Genomic DNA, 20061 nt, shown 5'->3' with positions numbered 1-20061 from the left:
AGTGCTTTAGATTTTTGGGGATTTTGGAATATTTGTATATACATAATGAGAGACGCATTGGGATTGGTGACAAATCTCAGTATTTAGTTATGGGGTCTATGTACTAAGGCTTGGAGGGCGATAAAGTGGAGAGTTTTAAAGTACCACCCAATCAGCTCCTAGCGGTCATGTTACAGGCTGTGTTTGAAAAAATGACAGTTAAGAGCTGATTGGGTGGTACTTTGGGGTCTATTTACTAAGCCTTGGCTGCAGATAAAGTGGACGGAGATAAAGTACCAGCCAATCAGCTGCTAACTGTCATTTTTCAAACCCAGACGGTGACATGACAGTTAGAAGCTGATTGGCTGGTACTTTATCTCCATCCAAGGCTTAGTAAATAGACCCCAATATCGCCATTCACTTTATCTGTCTCCAAGTCTTAGTACATAGACCCCTGAGCTTCATATACACCTTATACATACACACAGGCTGAAGTCAGCACCCAAACAGTTTCAGACTTTGGAGATTTTCGGATAAGGGAGACTCAGCCTGTGTCTTCATTGCTAGAGAAGGTAAGTGCGCCCACCAAGGTGATAGGACACATACGGTATATCCGTCAGCGAGTGCAAGCAAGTCTTATACAGACCTCTTATCACATGTCCTAGATGCTCTGATAGTGTTTGCCCAGAGGGATTTCGGATATTCCTGCCACAATAAATGTGGGGTCAGGTTTGGCTTCTCGGATGGGCTGGTGAGCAGCCTCTTTAGTAAGGGGTCCTCCTCCCCACTTGGTAAATGCAGCACAGCTGTTGTAAGCTTTACTGCATCTAGGGCATAATTCAGACCTGATCGTTAGCAGATGGGCAAAACCGTGGAGGTCATTCAGACCCAATCGCAGCAGCGATCGGGTGTAAACTGCGTTGGCGCCGGCGCTGCAGTGTGCCGACACATGGCAGGCAGCCGATGGCTGTCTTAGGCTAGCGATCGCCTCTGCCTGATTGACAGGCAGAGGCGGTCGCTGGGCGGGAGGGTGCGGGCTGGCGGCCGTTTAGGGGGCGCGGTCCAGGAAACGCAGGCGTGCCCAGACTGTACAAAAGCAGCGCCGCTGTGCAATGCTGTTGTACTTCTGCAACGGGGTAGGGCCTGACATGCGGGGCGAGCTAGCCCTGTGCTGGGCGTCCCCCCGCATGTCAGTGTCCCTGATCGTAGCTGTGCTAAATTTAGCACAGCTACGATCAACTCTGAATCACCCCCCATGAGCAGTGCAGGTGGGGCAGATGTAACATGTGCAGAGAGAGTTAGATTTGGGTGTGGTGTGTTCAAACGGAAATCTAAATTGCAGTGTAAAAATAAAGCAGCCAGTATTTACCCCGCACAGAAACAAAATAACCCACCCAAATCGAACGCTCTCTGCACATGTTACATCTGCCCCCCCATATCTAAACCCCCCCCCCCCCCCCAGTGCAGCATGGTTTTGCCCAACTGCTAACAAATTTGCTGCTGCGATCAACTTCTAATTACCCCCTGGGTGCGACATCTCCTGAACCCATCCACTATCTGCCTTTCCATTCTAACATCTATTACATATTGCTGCCATGCCAAGTAATGTGATGTCCTTTGTACACTACACTGGGCTGTGATACCATTTGCTGTCTTATCCCGAACCACTCTACACTATTACAGTATCGCCTGCTGGTTGACACAATGCGTCCAGATTGGGATTCGCACTTTGTGTATAATTGTGTTCTTTATCAGTGCAGACATATGTGAGAGAGAGGGAGAGGCTCTCACCTGTAATGACCCCAGCAGAGCCAGGTCGGAGAGGAACTTCTGCAGCCTCTGCTGTTCCGCATCCTATAGGGACACAAAACGCACCGTACTTATTACATTTACGCACAGGCATGGTGACACTGACATTCACATCATGCACACTTAAAATGCAGAAATATTGTGACCACAATGTCGCTAACAGCAATTAATGATTAACCCTTCTACTGCCAGTCCCTGTGGGGAAAAAATTGCCTCCCTCACGGAGCATCACAAATATTTTCCCGTTTTACTTAAAAAAACTATTTTTTATTAGCTCAGTTTACCTGGTAAAGTGTGGGTTAGCAACCAGTACCGCAGGCTGGTAACCACGTGTGGTAACACTAGGGGGCGCCATGGCAGGGGTGGCCTTTGTCACAATAGTGAGCAGGCTGAGGTGTGTAATGTCACTTTTCCATGTCTAACTAGCCATAGGGGCATCCAGGACACCCGACCCAATCGGCTGTGACCACATCTGGTCTTATTTTTTATATATATACCCCAAACACACAGCCAATGTCATTAAGAACTATATTTAGTGTAAAGAAGAACAAGGAGTCCTGGAAGTGACGATATGGCCCCCACAGAGCCCTGATCTCAACATCATCGAGTCTGTCTGGGATTACATGAAGAGACAGAAGGATTGAGCAAGCCTACATCCACAGATCATCTGTGATTAGTTCTCCAAGATGTTTGGAACAACCTCCCTGCCGATTTCCTTCAAGAACTGTGTGCAAGTGTACCTAGAGGAATTTATGCTGTTTGAAGGCAAAGGGCGGTGACACCAAATATTGGGGCAGATGTATTAACCTGGAGAAGGCATAAGGATGTGATAAACCAGTGATAAAGCAGTGTTAAGTGCAAGGTGATAATGCACCAGCCAATCAGCTCGTAACTGTTAATTTACATATGGGAGCTGATTGGCTGGTGTGTTTATCACCTTGTACATATCACTGGTTTATCACTTCCTTATGCCTTCTCCAGGTTAATACATCTGCCCCATAGATTTGATTTAGACTTCTCTTCTGTTCATTCACTTTGCATTTTGTTAATTTTAAAAAAAATAAACTTTTAACACTTCTAGTTTCCAACGCATTCTTACTCTGTCGCATTTTTCCCACACCTGCCTAAAACTTTTGCACAGTACAGTATATACAGTATATATACACTGTAAATATGGAGGCTGTTTGGCCATATGTGCTGTAACTCATAGCAACCAATGAGACATTTGACTTCATTTTCTCTGGGAAGACGATAGCTAGACCCCAATTGGTTGCCATTGGTTACAACCCCTTTGAGCACCAGGCACGAATTTATGGTAAAATCCCCTATGTGATGGGCAATAGTTTTGGTCAGCAGCATTCACCTGAAACATTTGTTAGGCTCATTTGCCCAAAGGACTCACCAGAGAGGGGGGCTGGGTGTCAGGTAAATACTGTGGGGCATAGAGGAGGGGGCCCACAGTTCATCTAGTTAGAGAGGGTAATATCACTATATATATGATTTTTTTTTCCCCTTTGTCTTTTATGGGGTCTCTTTTTATAACCCCAGGTCTCACCTGACAACTGCGGTCCTATCTTGCTGCAATTTACCAAAAAATAAAATAAAAAATAAAAAACATTTTGTTGCAGCAGCTGAGATATTGCTCATACTGGCCCAGAGAGGTAAGGGTTAACGTTTGCACATGTGCCAGCCCAGATTCCCATCCGACCAATGAGGCGGCGACAGCAGGGCAGGTATAGCGGCGGTACGAGAACCGGTGATGGGGCCCTTTGCCTTCTGGTAAATAATCCCTATAGGGGCTATTCATGAAGCACTGAAAAGAGTGGAGAAAATAAGAATTTACTTACCGATAATTCTATTTCTCGGAGTCCGTAGTGGATGCTGGGGTTCCTGAAAAGACCATGGGGAATAGCGGCTCCGCAGGAGACAGGGCACAAAAAAGTAAAGCTTTACTAGGTCAGGTGGTGTGCACTGGCTCCTCCCCCTATGACCCTCCTCCAGACTCCAGTTAGGTACTGTGCCCGGACGAGCATACACAATAAGGGAGGCATTTTGAATCCCGGGTAAGACTCATACCAGCCACACCAATCACACCGTACAACTTGTGATCTAAACCCAGTTAACAGTATGACAACAGAAAGGGCCTCTTAAAGATGGCTCCTTAACAATAACCCGAATTAGTTAACAATAACTATGTACAAGTATTGCAGATAATCCGCACTTGGGATGGGCGCCCAGCATCCACTACGGACTCCGAGAAATAGAATTATCGGTAAGTAAATTCTTATTTTCTCTATCGTCCTAAGTGGATGCTGGGGTTCCTGAAAAGACCATGGGGATTATACCAAAGCTCCCAAACGGGCGGGAGAGTGCGGATGACTCTGCAGCACCGAATGAGAGAACTCCAGGTCCTCCTTTGCCAGGGTATCAAATTTGTAAAATTTTACAAACGTGTTCTCCCCCGACCACGTAGCTGCTCGGCAGAGTTGTAATGCCGAGACCCCTCGGGCAGCCGCCCAAGATGAGCCCACCTTCCTTGTGGAGTGGGCTTTTACAGTTTTAGGCTGTGGCAGGCCTGCCACAGAATGTGCAAGTTGAATTGTGTTACAAATCCAACGAGCAATCGACTGCTTAGAAGCAGGTGCACCCAACTTGTTGGGTGCATACAATATAAACAGCGAGTCAGATTTTCTGACTCCAGCCGTCCTTGCAATGTATATTTTTAAGGCTCTGACAACGTCCAACAACTTGGAGTCCTCCAAGTCGCTAGTGGCCGCAGGCACCACAATAGGTTGGTTCAGATGAAATGCTGATACCACTTTAGGGAGAAAATGCGGACGAGTCCGCAGTTCTGCCCTATCCGAATGGAAGATTAGATAAGGACTTTTATAAGATAAAGCCGCCAATTCAGATACTCTCCTGGCAGAGGCCAGGGCTAGTAACATAGTCACTTTCAATGTGAGATATTTCAAATCCACCTTTTTCAATGGTTCAAACCAATGGGATTTGAGGAAATCTAAAACTACATTTAGATCCCACGGTGCCACCGGAGGCACCACAGGAGGCTGTATATGCAGTACTCCCTTGACAAAAGTCTGGACCTCAGGGACAGAGGCCAATTCTTTTTGGAAGAATATTGACAGGGCCGAAATTTGAACCTTAATGGATCCCAAGTTGAGACCCATAGATAATCCTGATTGCAGGAAATGTAGGAAACGACCCAGTTGGAATTCCTCCGTCGGAACCCTCCGATCCTCGCACCACTCTACATATTTTCGCCAAATGCGGTGATAATGTTTCACGGTGACTTCCTTCCGTGCCTTAATCAAGGTAGGAATGACTTCTTCTGGAATGCCTTTCCCTTTTAGGATCTGGCGTTCAACCGCCATGCCGTCAAACGCAGCCGCGGTAAGTCTTGAAAAAGACAGGGACCCTGCTGTAGCAGGTCCCTTCTCAGAGGTAGAGGCCACGGTTCGTCCGTGAGCATCTCTTGAAGTTCCGGATACCAAGTCCTTCTCGGCCAATCCGGAACCACTAGTATTGTTCTTACTCTTCTTTGCCGTATGATCTTCAATACCTTTGGTATGAGCGGCAGAGGAGGAAACACATACACTGACTGGTACACCCAAGGAGTTACCAGTGCGTCCACAGCTATTGCCTGTGGATCTCTTGACCTGGCGCAATATTTGTCCAGTTTCTTGTTGAGGCGAGACGCCATCATGTCTACAATTTGTCTTTCCCAACGGTCTATTAACATGTTGAAGACTTCTGGATGTAGACCCCACTCTCCCGGATGAAGATCGTGTCTGCTGAGGAAGTCTGCTTCCCAGTTGTCCACGCCCGGGATGAACACTGCTGACAGTGCTATCACGTGATTCTCCGCCCAGCGAAGAATCTTGGCAGTTTCTGCCATTGCACTCCTGCTTCTTGTGCCGCCCTGCCTGTTTACATGGGCGACCGCCGTGATGTTGTCCGACTGAATCAACACCGGCTTTCCTTGCAGGAGAAGTTCCGCCTGGCTTAGAGCATTGTAGATTGCTCTTAGTTCCAGAATGTTTATGTGAAGAGACTTTTCCAGACTCGTCCATACTCCCTGGAAGTTTCTTCCTTGTGTGACTGCTCCCCAGCCTCTCAGGCTGGCGTCCGTGGTCACCAGGATCCAATCCTGAATGCCGAATCTGCGGCCTTCTAATAGGTGAGCCTTCTGCAACCACCACAGAAGTGACACCCTTGTCTTTGGTGACAGGGTTATTCGCAGGTGCATCTGCAGATGCGACCCTGACCATTTGTCCAACAGATCCCTTTGGAATATTCTTGCATGGAATCTGCCGAATGGAATTGCTTCGTAAGAAGCCACCATTTTTCCCAGGACTCTTGTGCATTGATGTACTGACACTTTTCCTGGTTTTAGGAGGTTCCTGACCAGATCGGATAACTCCTTGGCTTTTTCCTCTGGAAGGAAAACCTTTTTCTGAACCGTGTCCAGAATCATTCCTAGGAACAGCAGACGAGTTGTCGGGATTAAATGGGATTTTGGAATATTCAGAATCCACCCGTGTTGTCTTAGCACCTCTTGAGATAGTGCTAAAGCTGTCTCCAGCTGTTCTCTGGACCTTGCCCTTATTAGGAGATCGTCCAAGTATGGGATAACTAATACGCCTTTTCTTCGAAGAAGAATCATCATCTCGGCCATTACCTTGGTAAAGACCCGAGGCGCCGTGGACAATCCGAACGGCAGCGTCTGAAACTGATAGTGACAGTTTTGAACAATGAACCTGAGGTACCCCTGGTGTGCGGGGTAAATCGGAACGTGTAGATACGCATCCTTGATGTCCAAGGATACCATAAAGTCCCCTTCTTCCAGGTTCGCTATCACTGCTCTGAGTGACTCCATCTTGAACTTGAACTTTTTTATGTAGAGGTTCAAGGACTTCAGATTTAGAATAGGCCTTACCGAGCCATCCGGCTTCGGTACCACAAATAGAGTGGAATAATACCCCTTTCCTTGTTGTAATAGGGGTACTTTGACTATCACCTGCTGAGCGTACAGCTTGTGAATGGCTTCCAACACCCTCTCCCTTTCGGAAGAGACGGTTGGTAAGGCAGACTTCAGGAAACGATGAGGAGGATCCGTCTCTAATTCCAACCTGTACCCCTGAGATATTATCTGCAGGATCCAGGGGTCTACCTGCGAGTGAGCCCACTGCGCGCTGTAATTTTTGAGACGGCCCCCCACTGTCCCCGAGTCCGCTTGAGAGGCCCCAGCGTCATGCTGAGGTTTTTGCAGGAGCCGGGGAGGGCTTCTGTTCCTGGGAAGGAGCTGCCTGTTGGTGTCTCTTCCCTCTTCCTCTGCCTCGTGGCAGGTACGACAAGCCCTTTGCTCTCTTATTTTTGTAGGAGCGAAAAGGCTGCGGTTGAAAGGTCGGTGCCTTTCTCTGTTGGGGAGTGACTTGAGGTAAAAAAGTGGATTTCCCGGCAGTAGCCGTGGCCACCAAGTCTGATAGACCAACTCCAAATAACTCCTCCCCTTTATACGGCAAAACCTCCATGTGACGTTTTGAATCCGCATCGCCTGTCCACTGTCGTGTCCATAAGGCTCTTCTGGCTGAAATGGACATAGCACTCATCCGAGATGCCAGTGTGCAAATATCCCTCTGTGCATCACGCATATAGATAAATGCATCCTTTATTTGTTCTAACGACAGTAAAACATTGTCCCTATCTAGGGTATCAATATTTTCAATCAGGGATTCTGACCAAACTACTCCAGCACTGCACATCCAGGCAGTTGCTATAGCTGGTCGTAGTATAACACCTGCATGTGTGTATATATTCTTTTGAATAACTTCCATCTTTCTATCTGATGGATCCTTAAGTGCGGCCGTCTCAGGAGAGGGTAACGCCACTTGTTTGGATAAGCGTGTGAGCGCCTTGTCCACCTTAGGGGGTGTTTCCCAGCGCGCCCTAACCTCTGGCGGGAAAGGGTATAATGCCAATAACTTTTTTTGAAATTATCAACTTTTTATCAGGAGCAACCCACGCTTCATCACACACGTCATTTAATTCTTCTGATTCAGGAAAAACTGTTTGTAGTTTTTTCACACCATACATAATACCCTGTTTTACGGTATCTGTAGTATCAGCTAAATGTAACGTCTCCTTCATTGCCAAAATCATATAACGTGTGGCCCTACTGGAAAATACGTTTGAATTTCTACCGTCGTCACTGGAATCAGTGCCCGTGTCTGGGTCTGTGTCGACCGACTGAGGCAAAGGGCGTTTTACAGCCCCTGACGGTGTTTGAGGCGCCTGGACAGGCATTAATTGATTGTCCGGCCGCCTCATGTCCTCAACTGACTGTTTAAGGGAAGATAAACCATCACGTAATTCCACAAATAAAGGCATCCATTCTGGTGTCGACCCCCTGGGGGGTGACATCTGCATATTTGGCAATTGCTCCGCCTCCACACCAATATCGTCCTCATACATGTCGACACCACGTACCGACACACACCGCAAACTCACAGGGAATGCTCTAATGAAGACAGGACCCACTAGCCCTTTTGGGGAGACAGAGGGAGAGTCTGCCAGCACACACCACAAAGCGCTATATATACAAGGGATATCCTTATATTAAGTGCTCCCTTATAGCTGCTTTAATATATATATATATAGCCATTAATGTGCCCCCCCTCTCTGTTTTACCCTGTTTCTGTAGTGCAGTGCAGGGGAGAGACCTGGGAGCCGTTCTGACCAGCGGAGCTGTGACAGAAAATGGCGCCGTGTGCTGAGGAGATAGGCCCCGCCCCTTTTTCGGCGGGTTCTTCTCCCGCTATTTTTCCAGTCAGGCAGGGGTTAAATATCTCCATATAGCCCCTATGGGCTATATGTGAGGTATTTTTAGCCTTGTATAAGGTTTATATTTGCCTCTCAGAGCGCCCCCCCCCAGCGCTCTGCACCCTCAGTGACTGCCCAGTGAAGTGTGCTGAGAGGAAAATGGCGCACAGCTGCAGTGCTGTGCGCTACCTTATGAAGACTGAGGAGTCTTCAGCCGCCGGTTTCCGGACCTCTTCACGCTTCAGCATCTGCAAGGGGGTCGGCGGCGCGGCTCCGGGACCGGACTCCACGGCTGGGCCTGTGTTCGATCCCTCTGGAGCTAATGGTGTCCAGTAGCCAAGCAGCAAATCCACTCTGCATGCAGGTGAGTTTACTACTTTCCCCCTAAGTCCCACGTTGCAGTGATCCTGTTGCCAGCAGGACTCACTGTAAAGAAAAAAACCTAAACTAAACTTTCTCTAAGCAGCTCTTTAGGAGAGCCACCTAGATTGCACCCTTCTCGTTCGGGCACAAAATCTAACTGGAGTCTGGAGGAGGGTCATAGGGGGAGGAGCCAGTGCACACCACCTGACCTAGTAAAGCTTTACTTTTTTGTGCCCTGTCTCCTGCGGAGCCGCTATTCCCCATGGTCTTTTCAGGAACCCCAGCATCCACTTAGGACGATAGAGAAAAGGGCGTTACCTATGGCAGCCAATCAGCTTTGAAGGAAGCCTTTATCCAGTGCATTCAAGGGAGATGCTGATTGGTTGCCATAGGCAACTTCTCCACTCTTTTCACTGCTTCATGAAATCTACCCCTTAGTCTGCGACTAGGTACTCTCCACAGATTGCAACATACTAAAGAGGCAGAACTCGCAGACAACATGTTACATACCCGATACATGTACTTGGAAGGCACAACCTCCAACCTCTGGAGAGAGAATTGACTACATAGGAGAGGAATGAGTTAAACATCCTGTGAGGGGTATTTGCCTTGGGGTAAGTGCTGCTGTGCAGAGATTTTTTTATTACCCCTTTTTCAAATTTGCTTCAAGTTAATAAAAAGCATACCAGCCATGTCTTCTGGCCGCCCTCGTAGGTCTGGTCTGCTGCAGGATCAGGGACCCCGGCCCGTTACCGGGCGCCCGGCGGTGGGGCTGGTACAGGGAACGAGGTAGTTTCCCCCGAGTGCAGCATCCCGTCCACTGGGGCTTTTACGGGTTCCGGGGCACAGGGTGCAGGCCATCGGGTCCGACGAGGCCGGTCCGGCCTCAGCAAGCGGGCGCGGCCGGCGCTCAAGGGCGGCTAGGCAGACAGGTCTCCCGGAGGTGGGCGGGCAGCAGCCCGCGCCTCCGGGCCTGGCCAGGGACATGGCTACATCGAGCGCTCGTGGGCGCGCGCAGGCGCGCCGCCCCGGGCGCCCGTCCTCCCCGCATCGCTCAGTTCCCGACGCGAGCCCCTTGCCGGGCCCGGGTAGAGGCCCCAGGCGGGGGGGGGAGTCGCGGGCGGGCGTGCGGGACGAGCCGAGCGGGGCCGGTCACCAGGCTTCTGGCGGCGTCGCCAGACGGGGGCGCGGAGACCTCAGCTGAGGGCGCCCAGGCGGGGAGCGGCGGGCCGCGCCGCTCGCGCACGTGTGCGCGCAGCGACGCCGCGGTCCTCCTTGTCCCCCCAGTCCTCTCCCCTACAACCGGAATCCGGGGTAGAGCGGGAGAGGAGGGGGCCTGGCAGGGATCAACCAGGTATTGCGGGCGCAGGAAACGCTAGTGCGGGGGGCACGAGGAGACGTGCAGGGACTTCCCCCCGACGCGGGGCCGACTCTGCCGGCAGAGCGGGTTCCGTCCGGCGGGGGGTGGGCTCCCGCGAGGGGGAGGGACTGTTTGCAGGCTCTATCACTGGGGACCGGGGGCGGCGCGGTACCGCGCGGGATCCCGGGTCGCGGGGTCCCGGGGGTCCGGGCGCCTCTCCACAGGGCCGACATGGCAGCAGAACAGCGGAGTCTGCAGGGGTCATGCCTGCGGGCCGGGCATACTTCAGGCGACGACGCGGTGGCTCGGAGCGGCACTGACCCTTCCGACGCACTAGCGTCGGCTCTAGCCACGGTAGTGGCAGCGCTGGGTCCGCTGGGCGCGTCCCCTGAACTAGATAGCGGGGAGGGGGCGGGCGGATCCGGGACACGCGGCACGTCACCCGCCCAGCGTATTGCGCGTGCATGTCGGGAGCTTGGAGCGGCAGCGGCGCAGCTACATAGGCAGCCCGAGCAGGGCGAGCAAGGTCGGTCACCTAGGACGCCAGCCCCCAGAGGGGCTAGGCGCGGGACACTTTGGTTGGCCGGGTCCTCTCCCCCTCTTCTTCCCACAGATGATCGAGTGGAGACGGAGCTTTCGGAATCGGAGGACGAGGATGTCGCATATGTCACGCCCGAGGAATCCGGGTCCGACCAGTCCACGGCTTCAGGTGAGGCGGGGCAGTCAGGATCGGGTTCGGGCACGCGCTCGTGTTCGCGCAGCTCTTCCTCTTCTTCTTCCTCTTCTTCTTCTTCTTCCTCTTCTTCCTCCTCTTCCCTTTCATCGCCGGCGTCCGGCGCCAGTAGCACGACGAGGGCTAAGAAAAGGGCGACTAGATACGCAAAGAAGGCGGCGGGGCAGCAGGAGAGGCGTAAGAGGTGGAGGAGGCTTAGCAGGGACTCTCGCAGGGCCAAGAAGCGACGCGACCTGCCAGGCGTGGTCCGCTGCGAATATACCGCAGTCATGCGGGGGCTTAGGGATAGCTGCCGCAGGAAGATTCGTAAGGGGGACTACGTAGATGTGTTCGTCTTAACCAAAGACGCTAAAAGAGATTTCAAGGCGGCAACTGCTAAGAAGGGCATCGGGGCCGAGGCGTTCCGTACTTTCGATAACTGGCTGGCGGGTTTTTGGGTTTTCGCGGCTTGTTACCTTGAGGACAGGCCAGAGGAACACATGAACGTGATTCGGTACCTGCATCTCGTGCATGATATGCAACGCACGTCGGCTGGTACCGAATGGCGGAGGTATGATGAGGATTTTCGGGAGAAGCAGGACGGGTTGTACGTTATGGACTTCGGGTTCAAGGACGTGGAGGTCTGGCTCAAGGTCACCAGGGCCTCGCAGCAGGCCAAGGAGCCCCGGAGCGCAGGGGCGGACGGACACCGCGCAGGGTCGTCCGCCCATGTGCACGGCGCGGACGGCGGGTCGGCCAAGCCAGGTAGGTCGGCCGTCCGGGCAGGGAGGCAGCCCGCAATGAAAGGACTATGTTTCGCGTTTAACAACGCGGCATGTTCCTACGGCAAGCAGTGTCGATTCCGTCACGCTTGCCTCCATTGCGGGGGTTCCCACCCGGCCTCATCCTGCTTCAAGAGTAGTCGGCAGGGCCCCCGTGCTAAGCAATCTTACACAAGAGCGGCATCCGGCGGGAGCGCTCCACAGGGCGCCAACGCCAATTAGGTTGGATACTATGGGTAGATGGTTGGATTGGTATCCAAATAGGGCGGATGCCATGTTTTTATATTCAGGTTTTCGTTTTGGTTTCCGCTTGCCTGTTGCGAGCGATGTTACGGTTCGGGCCCAGAGAAACCTCCAGTCTGCTCGGGCATTGCCGTTAGTGTTGCGGGAAAAGGTCGATAAAGAGGTCAGGCTGGGCAGGATGGAGGGGCCGTTTTCAGCACCCCCAGTGGAGGACCTAGTCATCTCCCCGGTGGGGGTGGTCCCCAAGAAAACGCCCGGTTCTTTTCGCCTGATTCAACATCTTTCCTACCCAGCGGGGTCGTCGGTCAACGACGCCATACCTCCGGCACAATGCTCGGTAGTGTATCAGTCGTTTGACGAGGCGCTTGATCTGGTCCGCAGCTATGGCACTGGGGCCCTCATGGCAAAGATTGATGTGGAATCCGCTTTTAGGTTGCTGCCCCTCCATCCGGACTCATTCCGCTTTATGGGCTTCCGGAATGGATCGGAATATTTGATCGACAAATGTTTGCCGATGGGATGTTCCGTTTCATGCTCGTATTTCGAACGTTTTAGCACCTTCCTGCATTGGTGCGTGGAATCTTCGTCGGGTGGTCACGGGGTTGCCCACTACCTCGATGATTTCCTTTGTACGGGACCGGCGGATTCGCCGCGATGCGGCAACTTGCTTTTCAGTATACGAGCATTGTTTTGTCACTTCGGAGTGCCAGTGGCCGAGGACAAAACGGAGGGGCCGGTGTCTTGCCTGTCATTTCTGGGAATCGAGATCGACACGGTGGCAGGCGCGTGTCGCCTGCCTTTGGACAAAGTGGCTAAGCTTCGCGACGCCATTGGCCGTTTCATGGGTTCGCGCAAGGTTAAGCTGCGGCAGGCGCAATCCTTGCTGGGCATGTTTAACTTTGCGTGTCGGGTCATCCCGATGGGCAGGGTTTTCTGCCGGAAGCTTGAAAGAGCGACTGCAGGGTGTGCCAGACCGCACCACTTTGTACGCTTGTCCGGTGAGATAAAAAGGGATCTGGCCGTATGGGCCTCGTTCCTGGAGGATTTCAACGGTGTGCGCATATGGCAGGCCCCAACGGTCGACAGCGCTAGATTGCAGCTGTTTACCGACGCGGCGGGAGCCTCCGGTTTTGGTTGCTATCTAGAGGGATCTTGGTGCGCGGCATCATGGCTGGCGGACTGGCATCAAGCGGGTTTGACTAAGGACCTTCTGCTCCTGGAACTTTTCCCCATCATGGTTGCGCTGGAAATCTGGGGCGAGCGGCTAGCACATCGCAGCATCTTGTTCAGATGTGACAATCTGGGCGTGGTGCACGCGATTAACAACCAGAGGGCAAAATCGCTGGTGGTGCTAAGGGTGCTAGGGCAGTTGCTGTTGACTTGCCTGCGCAGGAACGTGTGGTTTCGCGCGCAACACGTGCCAGGTCTGGAGAATGGGGTCGCTGACGCACTTTTACGAGGGCAATGGGATAGGTTTTGCTTGTTGGCTCCCGAGGCCGACGAAAGGAGTTTTCATTGTCCCGGTTATGTCTGGCAGGTCATCGGGCCGGACTGGAAGGTCTAGCACTGCGATCGGTCGCGCCATCCACGCTTAAAGCTTACGACCAAGCCTGGAGCGAATGGGAAGAATTTGCTAGAGGACGGAAGCAACGAGGTAAGAGCGGGCATCGGATGATGCTGTCTTTTATTTGGCAGCTTTATGTGTCGGGCAGGTCTAGAGCGGTGGTTTCCCGGTACTTGGCTGGCATTGCGTTCTTCTGCAGAATTAAGGGCGTTTCCGATGTGACGAAAAGTGGGATTCTGCTTAGGGCGATGAAAGGATGGGCGCGCGTTGCGCCTACGCCGCCTGACAGGAGGCGGCCCATTGATGCGGCCTTGCTGCCGGGCATTATCGGGTCGGTCGGAGCCATCGCATCATCTATGTTTGAATCGCTGCTTTTTAGATTGGCGTTCTCCATGGCTTACCACGGTGCCTTTAGGATATCGGAGTTGGTAGCGCCTTCTAAGCAAACGGATTCGCGCTTGCTAGTGGGGGACGTGGTGGTGAGTGGGAGGTCCTTGCTGTGCAGATTGTGACGCTCTAAGACGGACCAAGTGGGGAGAGGCCGATGGGTCACCTTGGTTTCGGCACTTGAGGAGAGCATATGCCCAGTGCGGTTGGCAGTGCAATATGAGGCAGTAAGGCCTGACTGTCGGGGGTCGTGGTTGCTGCACTATGACGGGCTGCCAGTAACAAAGTTTCAATTTCGGTGGATGATGGGTTGCTGTCTGACGAGCTTGGGCCTTTCCCCCTCCCACTTCGGTACACACTCCTTCCGCATAGGGGCTGCGACGGCGGCTGCGGCGGCGGGTCTTTCAGGGTCTCAAATCCAGGCGGTGGGACGATGGAAGTCGTCCTGTTATAAGCGATACATTCGCCCCGTCGCCTGAGATATTTTGCTCAGGCGTAGTTTGTCTTATTAAGATTAGTGTAAGATCATGTTGGTCTTGTGTTTATGCATATGTCATGTTTGCTGTCCGTTGGTTTGTTTACCCGTGTGTGATCCTACTCAGGGATTAGCCACTCGCTGCTGCTGGCGTGAGCCGGCAGCGGGGGTCTGGAGTTATTTTGCGATTTTTGCCTGACTTGACGGACTGAATTCTAATCATTAATTCGGCTGATCTGTTCTAATATAAGTCCCTCAGCAGGTTTTATGCTTTCACCTCCAGCTGAGTTACTTCATGTGTTACCCCCTTTTTTATACCCCCCCCCTCCCCCCCCCCCTCTTTAATTTCGTTTTGTTTTGTTTTGCCTTTCCCTTCGTGTGTTAATGTTTTGCTTCAAATCAGCTAGAAGCTCGTGAGATCGGCTAGGCCGTGACTGCTGCGACATTTGGAAGCAATAAAATTTTTTTTCTTTTTGGCAGATCCTTCAGGTTAACGCAATTACAAGTTATGGCGTAGAATTCTAGTAACAAATTTTACCCTTTTTTCCTCCTCTTCAGGTTGTGTTGCTGATGGCTTGCCCGTTTGGGTGGTCGGCCACTCGTATGTCTTTTGGGCAGCAAGGTTTTTGGCCTCTGATAGGGCTCAGAGGTTTCCTGGAGGTCAGGGAATCAGATGGCTTGGTTGGCGAGGAATGATGTGGAAAGATCTGATGAGTAGACTAGTCAGTCAGGCCAGCAAGCATGGGGTTCCCAAGGTTTTGGTTGTCCATTTAGGTGGCAACGACCTAGGGAAGAGGACTTCCTTGGAGTTACGGTGGGCCATGATACAAGATCTGGCAAGGGTGGCCGCAGCATGGACCAATTGTATATTGGTATTTTCCCTGATGGTGCCAAGGTTGAGTTGGCGAGGTGTGGAGGACGGACGCGTAATAGATGAGGCCAGGATAAAGGTGAATGGGGCAGTGGCGAAGTGGGTCTTGGCCCACGGAGGTAAAGTGGTTCGCCACCCTAGGATTCGGTTCCGAGACAGTCACCTTTTTCGGTCTGATGGTGTACATCTATCCAATGAGGGGATGATGTTTTTCCTGGAGAATCTGTTCCTAGTGTTGCAGGAGTTAGGGTAGGTTATGGTGGCGGTGCGAGGACTCTGGGATGGAGTCCTTCGCTTTTGGCGGAAAAGAACGGCAGTTTGTTAGTTGTATGGTTTTTATAGGTAGTAAGTTTCAGTGCTATATGGTTTAGGTGCACTCACCTCCATCGACTTAATGGCCGCTCGACCACCCATCCGGGAGGCAGCGGCAGGGCACCCAGGAGCGGTGGGAAGTCACTGTGGGGGTTGTGTTGACACCTATTACCGATTTTGATAGGGTGCTGGACGGTTTCGGTCAGTTTACCATTTGAAGTTTAACAATAGTTTAATAGAGCCGTTCTTTTTTCTGCCACCATTATGCCGACTGATTCGGCATCTTAACAAACTTTTTTCCAATTACAGGTTTTGCTATGGTTAGGGTCAAATAAATAGCTAGCAATTTTTCTGCCAAAATCAAGTCTCCGTGTCTTTATTTACTGGTATAAGAGGTAACTAAGGTTTACTTGAATAAAGGGGGTCCACCAAATATCACTAGGATGTTTAGGAGAGAGAATTGACTACATAGGAGAGGAATGAGTTAAACATCCTGTGAGGGGTGGACCTAACTGTGAGGAAGTACAGCCCTTAGGAAAAGGGGAGGGTTAGGATATATATAGGCCAGGAGTGGCCATTTTGGGTCTCTTTGATAGTGATTTGCCTTCCCGCCCTCCCGCCCTATGGGTAGAGGTTGTGTTTTGACACGGAGTGCATTGGCGTCTAATTGTTTGGCTGGTTTTATTCGTTGGCTATTTATCGGCGGAAAAGAACGGCAGTTTGTTAGTTGTATGGTTTTTATAGGTAGTAAGTTTCAGTGCTATATGGTTTAGGTGCACTCGCCTCCATCGACTTAATGGCCGCTCGACCACCCATCCGGGAGGCAGCGGCAGGGCACCCAGGAGCGGTGGGAAGTCACTGTGGGGGTTGTGTTGACACCTATTACCGATTTTGATAGTGTGCTGGACGGTTTCGGTCAGTTTACCATTTTAAGTTTAACAATAGTTTAATAGAGCCGTTCTTTTTTCTGCCACCATTATGCCGGCTGATTCGGCATCTTAACAAACTTTTTTCCAATTACAGGTTTTGCTATGGTTAGGGTCAAATAAATAGCTAGCAATTTTTCTGCCAAAATCAAGTCTCCGTGTCTTTATTTACTGGTATAAGAGGTAACTAAGGTTTACTTGAATAAAGGGGGTCCACCAAATATCACTAGGATGTTTAGTGAATTGGACAATCGGGAACTGCGTTGTCTCACTGCACCATGAACTCGCAGGAACATACGTGGTTACACTGATGGGGGTACACTGGAGATAGCTACATATATGTGTTTATATGACATGTGTAGCACGTGTCAAGTCACATGGACTCACCCTGCAGCTTCTCATGGTGTCAGTGGACACTGATGGAGAGAACCGGAGTCACCGTGCTGTCTTCTCCTGGGTCCGCCATCCATCCATTCATGTCCTTCTGCACCTAGCTCTCTCCTCCCTGTATTGTCTGCATCACTCTCCTCCTCCTCCTCCTCATCTGCTGTGTGCTAGTACCCCTCCTCCTCCTCCCTGCAATATCAAACCACCCAGCAGTGCCTGGCCGTTGGGACACAGATAGAGCAGCCTGCAGTGCAGCAGGACAACAGTGTAAGGATATACAGTATAACAGAACTGCGTTCTAATTCCCAATTCAGAATAGGATTAAATAGGGCTAAAAGTAGAGTTGGCGTTTGCCACCCAGAATATTCACTATTTTTATTTTTTTTATTTTTTTAATGTTTATGAATCCTGGCTGAAACATACAGAACAAATTACATGGATGTCAAGGAAACCGGCTTGCGAGAATGCACCTGAATGCATTTCAGGTACAATGCCTTCAATCTGTTCACCTCCCTTAGAATTGTATCAGAGTGGCACGTCTCAGAACAGTGTTTTCTAAATGTTCCAACCAAACATGCTATTATGCTGCAGAATCATGAAATCCTGGCCTGCACGAGAGATAAACAAGCTAAGGCATAGGTTCTCAAACTCTTTCCTCAGGACCCCACACAGTGCATGTTTTGCAGGTAACCCAGCAGGTGCACAGGTGTATTAATTACTCTGACACATTTTAAAAGGTCCACAGGTGGAACTAATTATTTTACTTGCGATTCTGTGAGGAGACCTGCAAAACATGCACTGTGTGGGGTCCTGAGGACCGAGTTTGAGAACCTGTGAGCTAAGGGGGTCAATCCAGTTAGGTGTAAGTTGGGTCGTGCAAGCCATTCTCACTGTAAACTCACACCGCAAATTTAGTTAGCAATTTAACTCCAAACGCGCATTGCTTTTTCAGAGGAAATTTGCGTGTTTTTTTGCGCATCCCCCTGAGCAGGTGTAGAGGTAAAGAAAATCTTTATTGTAAGGTAGAAGTGTCAGGACACAATGCGGAATCTCAGATATACCCCTCCTAATGAATAATCACATGTGGAGGGGTTTAGCATTATTGGGCCAATAAAGACAGATCAGTTTTCAGGTTCATGTCTCTAAGAAGTTCAGTAATGGGTTAAATGATGTGTGACAGGTATGGGGAGGTGTAAATGATGCAGGACAGGCATGTAGAGGTATTTGTACTTTTGTGGGCCATGCCACTTACTACTTTAATCTTTTCCTATGCAATATTAGTTTGCCTGAAGGAGAGTTCTCAGATAACTGTGGAAAGTTTGGAGACTAGAGGTAAGTCTTATTGTGTGGGAGGCCAATCCAGAGAGTAGGTGCAGCCCAAAAAGAAGTCCTTTAACCATGAACTGGAACAGGTACTATCCTGTGGATACGTGATGCAGGTCTTGCACAGAGCACAGGTGTCTAGCTGGGAGATATTTTGGAGATAAGCAGAGTAACATGTTGGTGGAGTTTGATTAATGGACATTTGTGCAAGTAAGAGTAGTATTTAATACCGATTGCAGGAGAGAAGAGTAAGAATTTGAGGAATATCAGTCCAGCTGCTGCAGACTAGATTTTAGGGATGAAAGTCTAGTTTGAGGGAAGACCAGTAGCCTATTGCAATAATCAATATAAGCTATGAGAGCATGACTTAGACCAGAGGTACTCAAACACGATCCTCAAGACACCAATGGTCCAGGTTTTTGGTAAAATCCATTGGCTCAGCACAGATGGTTAAATCAAATTGTCTGAGGTGCTTGTTAAGTCACCTGTGGCTAATTATGGAGTTAAAATTAGTGATGAGCGGGTTCGGTTCCTCGGGATCCGAACCTCCCCCGAATTTCACCCATTTTACACGGTTCCGAGGCAGACTCGAATCTTCCCGCCTTGCTCGGTTAACCCGAGCGCGCCCGAACGTCATCATCCCGCTGTCGTATTCTCGCGAGATTCGTATTCTATATAAGGAGCCGCGCATCGCCGCCATTTTCACACGTGCTTTGGAGATGATAGTGAGAGGACGTGGCTGCGTTCTCTCAGTTTCTGTGTTCAGTGTGCTGCAAATATCTGTGCTCAGTGTGCTGCAAATATCTGTGCTCAGTGTGCTGCAAATATCTGTGCTCAGTGTGCTGCATATATCAGTGCTCAGTGTGCTGCAAATATCTACGATCTCTGCCTGAAAAACGCTCCATATCTGTGCTGCATTGTAGTACATAGTAGGAGGACAGTGCAGAATTTTGCTGTGACCACCAGTATATATATAGCAGTACGGTACAGTAGTCCATTGCTCTACCTTTGTGTCATCAAGTATACTATGCATCCATACCTGTGCTGCATTTTAGTTGTGCGCAGTATATAGTAGGAGGACAGTGCAGAATTTTGCTGACCACCAGTATATATAGCAGTACGGTACAGTAGTCCACTGCTCTATCTCTGGGTCGTCAAGTATACTATCCATCCATACATACCTGTGCGCAGTATATAGTACGGTACAGTAGGCCATTGCTATTGATATATATTACTGGCAAAAATGTGGAGGGTAAAATAGGGAAAGATCAAGATCCACTTCCACCTCGTGCTGAAGGTGCTGCCACTAGTCATGGCCGAGACGATGAAATGCCATCAACGTCGTCTGCCAAGGCCGATGCCCAATGTCATAGTAGAGAGCATGTAAAATCCAAAAAACAAAAGTTCAGTAAAATGACCCAAAAATCAAAATTAAAAGAGTCTGAGGAGAAGCGTAAACTTGCCAATATGCCATTTACGACACGGAGTGGCAAGGAACGGCTGAGGCCCTGGCCTATGTTCATGGCTAGTGGTTCAGCTTCACATGAGGATGGAAGCACTCATCCCCTCGCTAGAAAAATGAAAAGAATTAAGCTGGCAAAAGCACAGCAAAGAACTGTGCGTTCTTCTGAATCACAAATCCCCAAGGAGAGTCCAATTGTGTCGGTTGCGATGCCTGACCTTCCCAACACTGGACGGGAAGAGGTGGCGCCTTCCACCATTTGCACGCCC

General features: G+C 50.5%; 1 protein-coding gene across 1 annotated transcript in view; it reads right to left on the bottom strand.

Moving 5' to 3' along the window:
* The window catches only part of LOC134935954 (uncharacterized), a 30982-nt gene extending 13813 nt beyond the window's left edge, over positions 1 to 17169 (bottom strand). Inside the window, exons 1-2 of the mRNA XM_063930814.1 lie at positions 17008 to 17169; positions 1771 to 1833 (exon numbers count right to left, since the gene is read on the bottom strand). Coding sequence (XP_063786884.1) covers positions 1771 to 1833; positions 17008 to 17022 — 78 coding nt within the window. The 5' untranslated portion in view covers positions 17023 to 17169. The remainder of the gene's footprint in view (positions 1 to 1770; positions 1834 to 17007) is intronic.
* Between the last annotated feature and the right edge of the window lie 2892 nt (positions 17170 to 20061).

The sequence above is a fragment of the Pseudophryne corroboree genome, chromosome 6 (assembly GCF_028390025.1).
Source record: "Pseudophryne corroboree isolate aPseCor3 chromosome 6, aPseCor3.hap2, whole genome shotgun sequence".
Classification (NCBI taxonomy): domain Eukaryota; kingdom Metazoa; phylum Chordata; class Amphibia; order Anura; family Myobatrachidae; genus Pseudophryne; species Pseudophryne corroboree.
The sequence above is the reverse complement of the archived record's forward strand: the minus strand, read 5'-3'. Positions and strand labels throughout refer to the sequence as shown.